Genomic DNA, 17,163 nt, shown 5'->3' with positions numbered 1-17,163 from the left:
TCGTGATGTGGCATGATCACGTGAAGGTGTGGAACTCACGGAGATAGCGTAATGTTGTGAGTTCTCACGTGACAACATGAGAGGCGTGGAGACAGCGTGATGTGGCATTAGTCTCATGTTGGCACCATTGGGGTTTATCTTTGTTTCTTGTTGTTTGCTATTGTTTTACTGGATGTTTTTGGTAGAGCTTTTGTTATGTTGTGTGGTGAATGTCGGGTGATGATTTTGGGGCTCCTGGAGATTTTTTCACTGAGCTTTTATCTAAATACTCACCCTTCCTTCTCCTCTTTCCATTTCAGGTTCGGCTCATGTTGTTGGGTTTTTGTCAAAGACGTCCTGAAATACTAAAAATGCATTGTTTCGGCCTTGTAACTGGAGATAAATGTCATGATATCACCGACCATTTCAGCTATACTGGGTCGGGATGTCACATTAAATCTTTTTCTTTGTTAGCTTGTCTCTTTGCAGTAAGCCTTTCAGGTATGGCTTCTCATGTTCTAATCGACCAATCCCTTGATATAACGTGCGACTGAACCAGTATTGATTGAGAATTGGTTGTCTGTGCCTTTTCCGGATTAATCCCAACCAAGTAACAGAGATGATGTCTGGTCCGGAGCCTTGTGATTGACTGTGTCGCCTTAAGTATTCGATGTTGCTAGGTTGAATGATTGTATCGTTTTTATTTGATTTCAGTGTTTATTTTTTGTAAGCTTATTTATGCTTTTAATGGGTTGATGGGAATAAAAAATATGTTCAAAAAAATAAAACATTTATATAACTCATAAAATAGAGCCACTACTAATTCCTACAACAACAACACGTTTATGTTCTCTCGAATTCCTAAATAGAATCCCTAAGTAAACATAAATTAAGTATCTCAACAAATTTAGGGAGAAGCCAAATTTCACCAACCAAAAAAAAACTAAAATCATTACGAAAAATGATCATGCTGAAAAGTTGCTCACAGAAAACTCCACCAAAAAGAACCGGCACATTTAGATGTCAGAGTTTGTCAAAAAAAATTTAGATGTCAAAGTTAACAATCGAATAATGTCCACAATAAAAAAAAATATTTCATTTACTCTATGAAAAGTATACCAACCAAAACAACTGGTGAAGTAAATTACCGTATCTTTTTGTCTATCCTTAATATCATTTTTTTTAGAGAACTTCCAACAAACACATCCCCTATACAATATTTGTAAAGTGATTTTTTAAGTTTTGCTTATCTGTCAACACCCCCATTCACATTGAAAAACAAATGATGATATCGTTTGGTTAAAAAGATAACATGACTTCCCTCTAGTTATGACATGTAATAATTTAATGATAAGAAACTTTAATTTGGCAAGATGCTTCAATAACTTCGATAGATCCCAAGTTCGAAGTACTTGAAGCATTTTCTTTTAGGAAAAAAGATTCTAAAAATAAGATAGTTACCGAATCTGGCTACATACCATAAATATAAATTATATTTAGAATAATTATTAAATTCTAAAATAATATAACTATAATATAAAAGTTTAATTAAAATCAAATTATGATAAAAAGTAAATAATTTAGGATAATTATTTATATTTTCATTAGACCTAATTATAAAATACATTTAACAAATAAAATATAACAATTTCGATTAATTTTTTTTTTTATGAATAAATAAATATTTAAGGTTATATTTGGAACCAAAGATATATAAATGATTAATCAAGTTTTTAATCTATTGAATTTATTTGAACTTGTGAATCCAAATGTTGCTGCGACTCAATCTCTCTTGACGAACTAAGAAGCACACACGCAAGTGTTCACCCGGTGTTCATTGCACTAGCCGCTATATCTCACCGGAGCTGGGATGGAACCAGCAACTGACTATATTTACAACGGATGAACTCACAGCTCGAGCCACCATCTCTACAACTCTATCACCATGCTCTCTCTCTCTCGTTGATTCTCCGATAACTGATCTAACAACCTAATCAGCTCGTTGATTCAGCCTTATCTACAATTAAACAACCCTTATATGAAACGGGATGCTTAACCATCACACATGCACAAACCACACGTGTGCTTCCTATCAAGAGAGAGAGAGAGAGAGAACCGGTTCAATACAATTACAAGCTTAAACCAGACTAAACCAGTTCTAATATAAGCTTAATTCAAATATCCTGAATCGAATTGAGGCTTGACTATATCCAACAAATCTCCTCCTTAGACAAGTCTTCACTCATCACAAGCCGTTTACGAATAACTTTGGAACCTCATAGAATCATTTACCTTACCTTTGTGGAGCTTCAACCAGCTCTCGCTTGGACCTCTTCACCGAGCTCCTCCTCGAGTCCTTGACCGGACTCAAGACACTTCAATCTTTAGTCTTTTGTAACTCTAAGCATTCTCAATGCTTCCTTCATCTTCTACACCGGTAACACTTTTGTAAAGATGTCTGCAGGGTTATTAGCTGTAGCTATCTTCAACACTTGAACCTCTCCCACTTCAATCAAGTCTCTGATAAAGTGATACTTCGTTGCTATGTGTTTAGTTTGCAAATGAAACACCGCGTTCTTCGACAATGCAATTGCACTCTGACTATCACAGTATATCTCGACTGTATCTTGAGGAAACCCCAATTCCTCTGCAAATCTCTTCATCCAAACTCCTTCTTTTACTGCTTCTGATAATGCGATGTACTCTGCCTCGGTAGTAGATAGGGTCACCACCTTATGCAATGATGATCTCCAGCTGACCGGGTTACCACCTGCTGTAAAGACCATCCCAGTAGTTGACTTAGCATGATCCAAGTCGCCACCATAGTCTAAGTCACAGTAGCCCCTGACTACAAAGTCACCCTTCCTTTTAAAGCTTAGCTTAGTATCAACTGATCCCTTGATATATCTAAGAACCCACTTCACCGCTTGCCAATGTTCTTTGACTGGTCGTAACATGAACCTACTGATCACACCAACTACATAGAATACATCACACTCCCTACTGCATTCTGATAGGGAATCTTCTTCATGTACTCCTCCTAATCCTGAAACTCTTTATCTGTTGCTGCCTTGAGTGAGAAGTGAGAACCCAAAGGTGTAGCCACAGATTTACACTGATCCATATTGAACTTACCCAAGACTTTCCACAGATAATCTTCTTGTGATACAAACACCTCTCTGTTATCTCGATCTCTTGTGATCTCCATTCCCAAAATCTTTTTGGCGTCTCCCAAATCCTTCATGTCAAACTCTGTACTTAAGACTGATTTACCATGAGCGAATCTAAAGTTATAAATATGTTAGTTTATCTACGTAAAATTCATTCGTTATCATTCTACGTTTAGAGATTCATCAATCATAATCATCATGATGTACAAAGAGGTTTTCTCTTGGAAATGTTAAGGTAAAACCAGTTACCGATAGATCGAATCAACGTTCATGAAACGAAGAAACGAGATTCACCTGTAGAAGATCTCGGGAAGAGAAGGATCTTCTCCAAAGAATGAATCGATAGATTGAAAGAGATAAGTCCAACTTTAGAAGAGTTTACAAGAATGAATTCAGATGATCGTTTACTACTATGACTTCATCTATTTAAAGGAAACGACTTGTAACAGAATCCATGGCGTAACTAATAAGAACTCGCCACGTGTTTCTTTCTTCTTCTTCACGCGTTTGTTTGTAACAACCTTCAACGGCTACTCTCGATCACTTATCTTCCTCCACGTGTCTCTGTTTTCCCCTTCATTATTCCCGTAACAAATCTCCCTCCGTTAAAGAACCTTGTCCACAAGGTTGAACTCAGGAAACTTCTTCTGTAAGTCATATAAAAACTCCCCTGTAGCCTCGTCCTCTGGTTGATTCTTCCACTTAACCAAAACTTTCGTAGCCGCTCTGTCTTGGCGCTTAACCATCTTCCTCTCAAGACAATACTCAGGTTCCTTCGAAGTTGCCTCGTAGATCACATCCGAAAGTTGATTAGCAACACTTACATCCCCCACCAACTGTTTTAACTGAGACACATGGAACACAGGGTGAATTTGTGTCGTAGCAGGAAGCTCCAACTTGTAAGCGACCTCTCCCATCTTCTCAACAATCTTGTACGGTCCAAAATACTTAGGAGAGATCTTCTGTGAAACGCGCGCAACCACTGAGCGTTGTCTATACGGCTGAAGTTTCAAAAAGACCCAATCTCCTACTTCAAACTTCCTCTCACTCCTCCGTTGATCAGCCATTTGTTTCATACGATGCTGTGCTCGGAGTAAGTGAAAATTTAAAATCAGCAATATATCTTCACGTTCCTGTAGGCATTTAGCTACCACCTGAACATTAGTTTCACCTGGTAGATAAGGCAGATGCACTGGCGGTTGCTGACCATAAACGATCTCAAAGGGAGTGGTTAAAAGCCGCCGAATGATATGTAGTATTATACCAATATTCAGCAAGCGGTAACCACTTAGACCACATCTGAGGTTTGTCACTAGTCATACACCTCAAGTATGTTTCCAAGCACTTGTTGACAATCTCAGTCTGGCCATCGCTTTGAGGATGATATGCCGTTGATAGATTTAGCTTACATCCTTGCAGCTGAAAGAGTTCCTGCCAGAAGTCACTGACAAACACAGCATCTCGATCACTTACAATCGATCGTGGAAACCCATGAAGTTTAAAGAAGTTATCCAGAAAGAGTTGAGCTACTGAAGATGCAGTATAAGGATGACGCAGCGCTAAGAAATGAGCTGCCTTGCTGAACCGATCCACAATGACCAATATCACTGTCTTGCCAAAAGAAGGAGGAAGACCATCAATAAAGTCCATTGAGATGTCAGTCCACACAGCTTCAGGAATCGGTAATGGTTGGAGAAGTCCCGGAGAAGCTGTTGTCTCATACTTGCATTGTTGGCAAACTACACAGTTTCGCAAGAAAGCCTGTATATCTTTCGACATTCCCTTCCAGTAGAAAATACCTTTAACTCTCTGTACCGTCTTATCACGACCTGAGTGGCCCCCTTGGCCAGAACCATGCAACCATTCTAAGATTGTACTTCGTAACTTCTCCACAGCCGGAACTACAATCTTGGACTTTCTTCTTAAGATTTCCAAATTCCAAGCAAAATGCTTCTTTGCTTTCGGATCTTTCTTCAACTCTTCCATAATCTGTTTTACTGCAGCGTCCAACTCATAAGCCTCTTGAATCTGTTTCATTAGATCACACTCAAGTACCGTCATAGCCATATGTAATACTTCAGATCCTTCTACCCTTGACAATGCATCAGCGACCAAGTTCTCCTTCCCCTTCTTATACTGAATTTCATAATCAAACTCCAGTAGTTTAGGAAGCCACTGTTGTTGAATCAGTGTATTCAATCTCTGCTCCAATAAGTATTTCAAACTCCTCTGATCAGTGCGGATAATGAAATGCTGCGTTAGGAGATAATGTCGCCATTTCTGCACCGCGAAGATCACCGCTAACAGTTCTTTCTCGTATATTGACAATGCGAGTTGTCTTCCTTTCAAGTGTCTACTAATATAGGCCAGTGGTCTTCCTTCCTGCATTAGAACTGCCCCTATACCAGTACCACATGCATCCGTTTCCACCACGAACTGTTTATCAAAACGTGGTAACGCCAATACTGGTGCGTCACATAACATTTTCTTCACTGTTTCAAATGACTCCTGCGCCTCATCATGCCAAGAAAAAGCATCTTTTTTTGTCAACGCTGTCAAAGGACGAGCAATCACCCCAAAATCCTTAACATAACGTCTGTAGTATCCAGCAAGACCAAGGAACCCTCTCAATGCTTTCAGATTCTTCAGCACTGGCCATTCAAGTACGGCTTTCACTTTACTTGGATCAGTTGATACGCCTTTTGCCTCAATGAAATGGCCAAGATACTCCACTCTTGAAGTTGCAAAAGCACACTTACTCCTCTTAGCAAACAACTGATTAATCCGCATCAGCTCAAAAACTATTTGTAGGTGCTTCAAATGCTCCGAGAATGACGATGAATATATCAGGATATCGTCAAAAAAATCAGCACAAACTTCCTTAGATATTCTTTGAACACTCCGTTCATCAACCCTTGAAAGGTAGCTGGGGCATTTGTGAGACCAAAAGGCATAACTCTGTACTCATAGTGCCCACTGTGTGTTCGAAAAGCTGTCTTATGAACATCAGTTGGATCCATTCTGACCTGATGGTAACCTGCTCTTAAATCAATTTTCGAATACACCTTTGATCCACCCAATTCATCCATCAAGTCCTCTATCAGCGGAATTGGAAACCTGTTCTTTATAGTCATATTGTTGAGTTTCCGGTAATCAACACAAAGCCTCCATGTATTATCTTTTTTCTTCACCAACACTACCGGAGAAGCATAAGCGCTTGAACTTGGTTGAACCGTACCAGCATCTAACAGTTCCTTGACCATTTTATCAATCTCATCTTTCTGATAAACCGCGTATCTGTAAGGCTTCTGATTCACCGGGTTTGAGCCTTCTGCCAACGTAATCTTGTGGTCATGGTTTTCTCTGTAAGGTGGAAGTGAAGTTGGTTCTTGAAATATATCATTATACTCTTCCAATAACTTTGCAAGGTTCAACTCTTCCTCCTCAGATTTCTTCTCCACATCCACTACATTCAAACTCCATTGTGCTTCCTCCATCTCGTCAGATACGTATATCAATTGTAACTGTGCCTCCTGTTCTCTCATCTGCTCAATACGTTTAGCTTTTACTTCACGCACGGATCCAGGTTTTATTCCATGCAACACTACCTTCTTCCTTCCCCATTTAAACTGCATCTGAAGCTCCTGAAAGTCCCACGTTATAGGACCCAAGGTGTGTAACCACTGCACTCCTAGCACCATATCATGACAGCCCAATAAGATCACCATAAAGTCAGCTTGAAAATGATGACCTTGAAACTGCCATTTAAACTTGTCAATCTTCCCACACACACCGATCTTACTGCCATCAGCTACAGAAACTTTAGTTCTTCCTGTTGGTTGGAGTTTACATCCCAACAAATCTGCAATCCTCTTGTCCATGAAGTTATGTGTAGACCCTGAATCTATCAACACGAACAAGTTTTTCTTTCCATGAACGCCCTTCACTTTCATTGTAGTGTAGTTGGATACTCCTGAAACCGCATTAACCGATATTTGAGCTAACTCTCCAGTTCCATTCTCTTCCTCACTCTCTTCTGTCTGCTCATTTCCTGTTACCAACTCCTCTTCTTCCTCATATTCCAACAGAAACAACTGCGTCTTCTTATGTTTGAGATAATGATCTGGTGTATACTTTTCGTCACAGTAATAGCACAGACCTTTTGCTCTTCTCTCACTCATCTCTGCGCTAGAGAGAAACTTTCGCAGTGGAGGGTTATTATCTTTTCCCTTCACCGCTTCTTCCTTCTTGAAAGGTAATAAGCCTTTAGATTGATTTACACCAAAAGAACTTGTCTTGTGACTACTCCATTGACTACCTCCCTGTTTCCTTGGGTGAGCTTTCTCATATAAGCGTCCCAATACCAAGCATTGACGCGTATTCTGAGGTTGAAACATGCGCACATGCATCTGCGTTTCAAGCCTTAACCCTGCCAAGTAAGCACTCAGCAAGTACTCTTCAGAAAGCTTCAATCTTGTCCTGATTAACTCAAATTTAGCATGATATTCAGTAATGCCTTCTGTCTCACGTAACTCCTTAAGCTCAGCCATAGAATCATCTAACACCTCCTCAAATCTCTCCTGCAACCATTCCTTATACAAAGGCCAATTCCTCAGCAGTCTACGCCCCTCTTCTTCTTGCATCAAAGCTTGATGCCAAGTCGCTGCAACTCCCGTGAAATGCAACGATGCAATGCCTACTTTCGATTCTTCCGGCGTAAAATCAATGTCAAACAACTGCTCCACTTTACCAATCCACTCCTTGAGTTTTTCACCATCGAATCGGGGAATGTTCACCTTCGTCATTCGAGACATTCCATGATAATTTGTGTGTCGCTGAGGTTGCTGATGTTCGTAGTGAAGATCATGCGTTCCAGAGTTTCGTAACGAACCACCATTAACGTTCCGAGTCTCACTCGTCGAAGGTCCTGGTTGACTCGGGTGACTCGTCATCAAACGAAATGCTTCCAACATCTCCGCTATGCTGCGCTCCGTCTTATCGTTCTGAATCGCTATCTTCTCGTTCTGTACAGCGATCGCCTTCTCCAAAGCTTCGAAACGGTTTCCGAAAGCTTCCTCCGCCTCGCGCGTCACCGTTTCTTTCAACAGCGCCTGGGCTCGTGTCTCCGCCATCGATTCCAAGGATGCGACGGCTCTGATACCACTGTTAAGGTAAAACCAGTTACCGATAGATCGAATCAACGTTCATGAAACGAAGAAACGAGATTCACCTGTAGAAGATCTCGGGAAGAGAAAGATCTTCTCCAAAGAATGAATCGATAGATTGAAAGAGATAAGTCCAACTTTAGAAGAGTTTACAAGAATGAATTCAGAGGATCGTTTACTACTATGACTTCATCTATTTAAAAGAAACGACTTGTAACAGAATCCATGGCGTAACTAATAAGAACTCGCCGCGTGTTTCTTTCTTCTTCTTCACGCGTTTGTTTGTAACAACCTTCAACGGCTACTCTCGATCACTTATCTTCCTCCACGTGTCTCTGTCTTCCCCTTCATTATTCCCGTAACAGGAAAATACTTTAATATCTCTGCCGCCGACTCGTATTAGAACCCAAAGTGTTTGTGCTCTCTGCAATGTATCTTGGATCATTCCGCTGCGGTTTTCACCGCCGATTAGAAAACGAGAGTGTCAGAATCCTAGCTTCGTCAAACAAGTGTGGTAACACGAGGAAGAGTATTTCGGGGTTAGTTCTAGGAAAATTGGTTTTGGAGAATTGGCTATAACGGTTTAAGTTACTTGACGGAGAGTACGGTTCATTTAAACCGTCGTTTTTTCCATATATGCGCCGACATGAGTTCTGGCCACGACCTAGCCGCTTCTACGTAATTCATAATCACGGTTAGAATAAATAGGGATCTAGGTTTCTCGAAATTGGCTTTTTTGTTTCTTGCGATTAGAAATTATATTTTGGTTATGTGTATGTATATCATGATGTCATCAGCAGGACCCGTATTCTCACTTTGTTTTCTTAATATTCTATGTATATAAATTTTATAAGAAACTGTTGGTCTTTTGAACGTTCTCAACTCTATATTTTTCACTTTTGGTATGTTTGACTGAAACTTTTTTTTTTTTGGTAAAAATGTTAAAATTTATTACCATTTTCTCTTTTTTGACAGAACTACATAGAAACATAAAGCAGAAGATGCAAGAAATTAAACTAAAACACCTACTCAATCTAAGCAACACAAGGAGAACAACTACAAGTATAGCAACAAAACCATAGGACACAACAACTCAGTACACTCACTTGCCACAAAATATGGAACCACGGTGAAGCACGAGACCTGAACCCGGAAAATTCGGCAGTACCCGAAGATCAGATCTAAGAGAATGGCTCCTCAAGAACAGCTCGCGAAGGACGTCCTTAGCTGTAGCCACCATGGACAGAGAGCATCACCCGAGTAGACCCACTCGTATAACAGAAGACGAGCATTATTGCAGAAAGGGGACAACAGAGAAGCCACGAACACCAAGCAAACATGAACAAAACGGGTTGAGAAGAAGCAGCCACTCCAAACATAGCACTCCGGAGCCACCACAATAACCGGAAGAACACATCCACGAGAAACACAGAACGCCCGGGCGACTGGTTCTAGTGCTGGGATGACATGTTCAAACCATGGAAAACCAGAGACGCAACCTAACCGAATGACCAAACGGTAAAGATACGGCTCGACATGGACAGTCCCTGAGAACCAGAGAAACTGACCGGCTAGAAACGGAAGAGGAACAAAGACGATGAAGCACAGCCGCTCTAACGGGACCGGAGATACTCGAACAGTTTCAACGCGAGGGAAACTGCACGAGCGCTAAGGGGAACAGCCGAGACTGGAGGAGGACAAGTAGGAAGCACAACAAGAAAGTCCCGAGCCCAAGCCATAGACGACTTCTCGTCGGAGACCAACCTGCCGATGCACGCGCCAAAACGAGAACCACCGGAGAAGACACGCGACGACACCGGTCAGAACTAGTAACACGCCAAAGAGGAAGCACCACTTTGTACCCACTGAGCGGAGGACACCGAGAGATACCGTATGACGAGACACCCCGTGTACGGATAAGACACGCGCCTCCGAACCTCACCGCCGGGAGAACAAAACGACATGGAAGACAGGTAAACGAACAGATCCGGTGCGGAGGAGCCTCCTGGCCAGAGCACGCGCTGCAACTCATCGGGATTCGCCAGAGATCTAAAGGGGAAAGTCGACAACCAAACAAATCCCTACCCAAAAGCCGACCCTAACCACCTACGCCGCTACACCTACCTCACTGCATCACCAGAGACTCAAGACGACCACCGGTTTCAGCCTAGGATCCTCCACCGGCGAAGCTTGAAACCTCCAGGGGCACAAGCATATCAGAGGGAGACGGAACAGGAGAGAAGAGGCAAAGAGAAGATGAGATGACAGAGAAGAAAGAGCCCTCCGACGGTGGTGCGAGACCAAGGATCCGCCGGAGGCAAAACGAGATTTAGGTTTTGGGAGAGAAAATCAGGAGAGAGAAAATTTAGGAGAGAAAAAATTTACGTCTATATAAATCCATTCTTTACCCTGTTTGACTGAAACTTTTCATTCGATATTTATACAATGAGAGATATTCAGATACACCGAGTGCATGTGTCATTAATGGTTTCTTTCTAATATTGATGATGATGTAACTTATGTTGAACACCCTTTATACATAGAAAACTGAAAAGAAAAAAAAAAGATACTGAGAATCACAGATTGTGTTCTTTTTTTTTATCTCAAATTTCTACAAAGCTAATGATCCCAATAAAAAGAAAAGATTGTGTTTTTTTTTCTTGGGATCGTTAGCTTTGTTGAGATATGATATCAATATAGTAGCAACTATAGATAATCTTTTATTTTCCTACATGACAAGCTATTAAGAACAAAAGTATATTCATAATCACAATAACATATGAATGTGGGCTAACTCTCTCTACTCATTTGAACCTCATCAAAATAAGTTGTCTAAAAATTTGACACTATATATTAAACACTCTATATTCCTTATCATCTTATTCTATTAACTAAAATTATTAATAAAATGTTTAATAATCCAAAAGTTCTTTTTAATCAATAGTTTAATTACAATCAAAAAAATAAATTCATCAATGTAAAATTATTTTAGCAAACAATATATAATATCATCTAAAATACATACACTTCAGAAGAAGAATAAAAATGATTTTTTTAGTGATATTGTGTCTTCAAGTTTTATCAAATGCAAATAAAAAGCGTAAAGCTTATGAAATTATTCCACCATTTTATCACGAAGCTCAAGATTAAAAAATTAAAAAATTAAAAAAATAAAGGAAAATATAGCAAAATATTAATATATAGATTAAAAAAAGTTTCTACAAAAATAATACCACAATAAAAAAAATTAAAAGATAATCAAAAATCAAAAATAATTGTTAGAAAAAAATATAATAAAATACAGAAATAAAAAAAATTAATATAAAAACAAAAATGAATACTTTTTTATATAAAAGATAGATGTTGAGTTATTCTAACTAAATAAATGTAGAATGTGTTTTAAATATATATGTCAAGAATTCTAAAAAAAAACTATAAATATAGATGTCCAACTGTGTAAAATTAAGATATATAGTTATGTAGTCGAATAAGAGACACACGATATAAAATAATGTAAGAGAATGAACAAAACTAGATAATTTCAAATTAAACAAATAAATCAACAATTCCACACCATTAAATAAAAACAGAATAAAACTTCAAATAAACAATCTTATTAATCATAAGGAAAAATTTAGTTAATTGTAATGAGAGTGAAACTAAATAAAGAATATCAACAAAAAAATAAAAATTAATAAAGAATAACAATCAATAAAATAATGATTCACACTAATATAGAACAAAACATTTTAAAATAAAAACAAATATTAAACAAACATCAAAAATATTTATTCTAACTATTTAGATTATTTTCATATTATCATCCCGTCGTATGGCGGACCTGCCCTAGTTCATAATAAAGATAACATTAAATTTTCTAAATGATAAATACGAACACATTTAATTATCAACAGATACTCAAAAAAAAAAACTAGCCTTGATTAATATATGATATTTTCGATGACAAAAAAAAATACTTTGTTATCTTTTAGCTTTCTTAACATTTTTAGACAAGAGAACATATTAATCATCATAGTTGTTGGATATAAACGAGAAATGACTAGGGAACATATGATTAATAAGATTGTTTATTTGAAGTTTTATTCATGTTAACATTAACATGTTAACAAATCTTTAATCCAAATTCTAAGAGCTTCTAAGTTACCAAAAGAAAATGAAAAACATATGAACAGAAAAAAATGGGTAAATCTTTCAGAAAGTCTTCTTAATGGTCGTAAGGTAAGGTGGTTGATTGGCAGTGTTTATTGCATCTGGTTTCTGTGAATAAATAGCAAAAAATAAAGTATTTTCTCCTCTGATATGTCTGGCAAGCAACAGCTTATATGGCGGGAAAGGAACGATATGGAAAGACACCACATACATCAAAAATTCTGATTAAATAACTAACATACAAGTCAGGAATCGTATCCTTTTTTCTGAGATCGAGAACAAAGGCTATGAAGGAAGTATGCAACTCGAAAGCCTTTTCAAAAAAAAAAAAGGAAGTATGCAACTATGGTTAGCTACAAGGGGATAGAAATGTTTTGGGATTTTATTTTTCCTAATCTGAATTACGTTTAAGCAACTCTTTTTGTACAAATCAGTTTATTTTCTTTTCAATTAGTTTGACATTAAAAAAAAAACAAATGAACAAGCTCATCTTTGGTCTTTGGTAAAAGGTCATTTAAACCAAAGGCAGGGTTCACGCTTGCGTGACAGGTTATTTTCCAAGATCTCTGAACACTTTTGGCTGCTTATGTGCACTCTCTCCCATCGTGAATCTTATGACTGCAATTATTAACCATTCTCCCTTCGTAACTCCTCTTTTGGCCCCAGGTCATATATGTACCTTATCTATACGTATCATTTTATCTCTCTATGCATACCTACAATCAATGCTTCTAAGTTCTAAATATACGTGTTCCATCATGGTGTAATATCTTGAGTTGTGATATATGAAAAGATTTAAAAAATTTGATTTAGATACATATGTCACCAAAATCGACTTATATCTTCCGTCACACATCCGTTTAGAACTTCATAGTTAAGCATGCTTTGGCTGAAGTAGTGAAATGATGGACAAACCTACCAGAAAGTGATTCGAGATACTGTGCGAGTGAGACCAAAACACGGAAAAAATTATGTGGTGATTGCAGGGTCAGTAAAAAATGATTTCGAATTTTCAAAAAAATTAATGCACCGACCGTTGGAACGGAACGGGCCCACAGGCCGAGAGAGCGGGTGTGGATGGCTTATTAGCCGTGGATGGTCGGAACATTATAAATAGTATCAGAGCAAGGTTAGCCATCTCGATTATGACCCGAAAGGTGTCTTGAGACCTGTCGTAGGACATTACGTTCTTCGAAAGAAGTGAATTGTAACATTCCGAGTTGTGATATACGAAAATGTTTAAGATAATTGATTTGGTTATGTTACCAAAGTTTAATTAGTTTTTCCGTCACATATCCGTTTAGAACTCAATGGTTAAACGTGTTTGGACTAGAGTAGTGAAATGATAGGTTTCCTATCGGGAAGTGATTTGCAATACTGTACGAGTGAAGCCAAAACACGGAAAAATGTCATGTGGTGATTACATGGTCATTAAACAATGATTTCGAATTTTGAAAAAATTAACGCACTAATCGTTGGAACAAAATGAGACCTATAAACTGAAAGAGCGAGCGATGGGTAAGCCATTAGTCGTGGACGATCGGGACCTTATACATGGTTTATAATATGATTCTGAAAATCACCCTACGCAGTAACTAAATCTGAATATTTCGGAGATAATCAACAAGTTCTTTTTTTTTTGGATTTTCGAGAAGTTTCGAATCGGAGCCTGCAATCTTTCTACCTTTAAAACCATATAACATTAATTTTTTCTTTTTTGGATTACATCTACCAGTTAACTATACTATAATCTCTAGACTTTGTTTAGTTAACGATATTTGATAACAAGTCCTTTAACAACGGTTAAGTGAAAATAACTATAGACGCTTCCTTTGTCTTTATTGATATATACTTGTACTAAACTACGATGACCTAATCTTTTAGTAACATTTTCAACGATAAGTAAACTATGATTTAGTTAACGAAATACAAGTTATATCCGTGAAGTTAAATAGATAATTCGAAACGTAAAATGAAACAAGTGCACAAGTACCATATCTCAGGACTTGTTGCTACATTTCAACGTTCTTTGATTCAAACAAATTCAAATGAGCAAATTGAATGTAAATGATAGCGAACAGATTCGTCGACATTACTACACGAATAATTTTTTTTTAAAAGTGTAGAAAAATATCATAAAATCGACGAGAATCATGTGACCTCCATCAGGTGCACGTACGTCTTTTTTCATTTATTGTTGTAACACATACCAATTTTTCTCATCTTTTCACCAACTATATAAATACATATATATCACTTGCACTTAGATTATTCATCCTTCATCACACAACACACGTAGTACTGTCTCCTGTTTTCATCTTTAGAAGATTCTCTTTAAAACATCTGCTTTATCCAGATTTAATCTTGTTGAGACAAAAATAAAATAAAACATGAAGAAGTTTCTCCGCACGTTAGTGTTTGCCCTCGTCCTAGTCTTCGCCGCGTGTTCTTTGGTCGTTAACTGCATTCGCACGCCGCCACTAAGTCCGTCACATCAATATCTCACCCTTTTCTTTTCTTTTTTATATATATATCTATTTGTTAATAATTTGTTCCTACAATAGAGTAACCTTTTTGGGGGGTCAGAGCTCATATAATATAATTAACACTTCATTTTATGCCTTTTTAGAAACTGCGGTCAATGGCGGAGAGAATAAAAACTCCGAGATGGGACGAACTCAAACCCACCACAAGGTAGGTCAAGTCTCGCACGGTGCACTACTCTCAAATGTTTTTTTGACTACTCTCAAACTTTTTTTTCTAATAATATATCATTACTAAAACAAAAATGAAAAATAATATATCATTACTTTAAATACATGTATTATGATAAAAAAACAAATGTAATTTTGGATTGTTTAACAAAATATGTCATACCTTTTAAAAATAAACTAAGTTAAACTAAACCCTAAACCCAAAAATTTAAAGTCATAACCAGCAAATTTATACAGACTATAAATTCTAAAACGTCAATTTAAATTCAAAATTGTATTTTTCATTAATTTGAACGAACTTAAACCCTTTAACAAAAAAAAAGTAAAAAAAATTGAACGAACTTAGACGCTTCTTTAAATTAACGGTTCCTTTTGGTTTTTGTTTGCTTGTTTTGACAAGTCTTTGATATTAAATGTGTGATTTAATAATTTCAGTATAATATTTCAGATATATACTTTGTCCTTTTTGTGTGTGTTCAACACTTTGAACTCTTAATTATATGACTTTTGAACTTATCACTGTAATTATTTTATGGCGGAAAAGGAAATAAAGGAAAAAAGAGGGGTAGAGATGGAAATGTATCCTACAGGATCGAGTTTACCTGATTGTTCCTACGCATGTGGTGCATGCTCGCCGTGTAAACGCGTGATGATTAGCTTTCAGTGCTCCGTCGCCGAATCATGCAGCGTCATCTACAGATGCACGTGCCGAGGAAGATACTATCACGTGCCATCTAGGGCTTGAATCTTTACCGTTTATCTACTTTTTCTTGTGTGTGTGGCAACCGGCAAATATCAGTTTTGGCGGGTGGCGGCAAAACTATCTACAATGTTTTTGTACAATTTTGTTGGAAATTTTAATTACGCTATGAGCCCTCCTACAACTAATATTGGGCTTTCTAAGGCTTCTTCAATGCGCGTCATGACACGACCGAATCAGATGCTTGAAGCAAAGTCAAATGTTTCGGCCATTTTTTTTAATAACTGCAAGATGATTTTTTTTTCCTCGCATCAAGTAGCAACCTGTAAACTTTTTTTTTACCATATGAAGAGTTTTAGAACTTTTTGTCTTCTTTAGTTAATCTGATTTGCATTAGTGAATCAGAGCTGAATGCTTAAGTACAGTAAAAGCAATCACTAGATTTTTGTTCCAATGTTAAATTCACATAATTTCAAGTTATTGTATGCTTACGATCTAGTATAAATTATGAGTATTTTAAGAAATCAAAACTTTTTAGCCTCGGGATTTAAAGTTAAGACAGGGCCATGATTAGAGATGGCAGTTCAAGGGCTTGCCCGCGGACCTGACCCGAAAAGGCCCATTGCGGGGCGGGATTGGGCAAAGATATTGTGGTCCATTTAGTTGCGGGTCTTGCGGGACAGGACCGCGGCGGTACTAGGTCGAAACGGGACGGGCCGAAGCGGGATGCGGGCAAACATTGAGGCCCGCTACACTTTTCTCACCGAGAACATAGCTAAACGGTGATCGGGTGATGACTATGGCCTATGGCCATTCTTGCTCTCTGTGTTTCTTCCCTTTCGATCGACAATCGCAAGCTCTTGTACACAACTCATTTTTTTGCATGCGATCAAAGACTCGCCTTCTTCTTCTCTTCTCTTTTCTTTTCGTTTCTTCATCTCTTTCCGTCTCTTCACTTTTTCTTCTTCGATCAACGACCACAGATCATCTTCTTTTTTCTCCTCTACACAGTAGAGCGTCGACGACCATGTGCAGAGGTATTTAGCTCATTCCTCTCTGTTTACACGATTTTAGATTTCACATTAATTATTACACTAATATCCTAATATAACATCTCGTACTTAGAACAAATCAGGAGGGATGATCTGAAGTCTCTTGGCTATATGATTATGTATTTTCTTCAAGGAAGGTAAAATTGATGAAGCTGCACTTTTTTTTTCTATTCGTCCTTTGTATTATTATAGTTGTCACGGATCCTTCACATC

General features: G+C 37.8%; 1 protein-coding gene across 1 annotated transcript; it reads left to right on the top strand.

Annotated features, from left to right (window-relative positions):
• The first annotated feature begins 14,603 nt into the window (after positions 1 to 14,603).
• On the top strand, positions 14,604 to 16,348 carry LOC103840014 (protein EPIDERMAL PATTERNING FACTOR 2). The gene is made up of 3 exons (XM_009116500.3): positions 14,604 to 14,968; positions 15,114 to 15,178; positions 15,743 to 16,348. The coding sequence occupies exons 1-3, from the start codon at positions 14,875 to 14,877 to the stop codon at positions 15,941 to 15,943; spliced, it is 360 nt and encodes a 119-aa protein (XP_009114748.1). The 5' UTR covers positions 14,604 to 14,874; the 3' UTR covers positions 15,944 to 16,348.
• Positions 16,349 to 17,163: the final 815 nt, after the last annotated feature.

Source organism: Brassica rapa, chromosome A09 (assembly GCF_000309985.2).
Source record: "Brassica rapa cultivar Chiifu-401-42 chromosome A09, CAAS_Brap_v3.01, whole genome shotgun sequence".
Lineage (NCBI taxonomy): Eukaryota > Viridiplantae > Streptophyta > Magnoliopsida > Brassicales > Brassicaceae > Brassica > Brassica rapa.
The sequence above is the reverse complement of the archived record's forward strand: the minus strand, read 5'-3'. Positions and strand labels throughout refer to the sequence as shown.

Excerpts from the sequence above, each read along its gene's own strand:
- LOC103840014 (XM_009116500.3), top strand. The coding sequence starts at position 14,875 with ATGAAGAAGTTTCTCCGCACGTTAGTGTTTGCCCTCGTCCTAGTCTTC. Across the intron at positions 14,969-15,113 it reads CATTCGCACGCCGCCACTAA|AAACTGCGGTCAATGGCGGA; the intron begins GTCCGTCACATC and ends ATGCCTTTTTAG. Across the intron at positions 15,179-15,742 it reads GAACTCAAACCCACCACAAG|GAAATAAAGGAAAAAAGAGG; the intron begins GTAGGTCAAGTC and ends ATGGCGGAAAAG.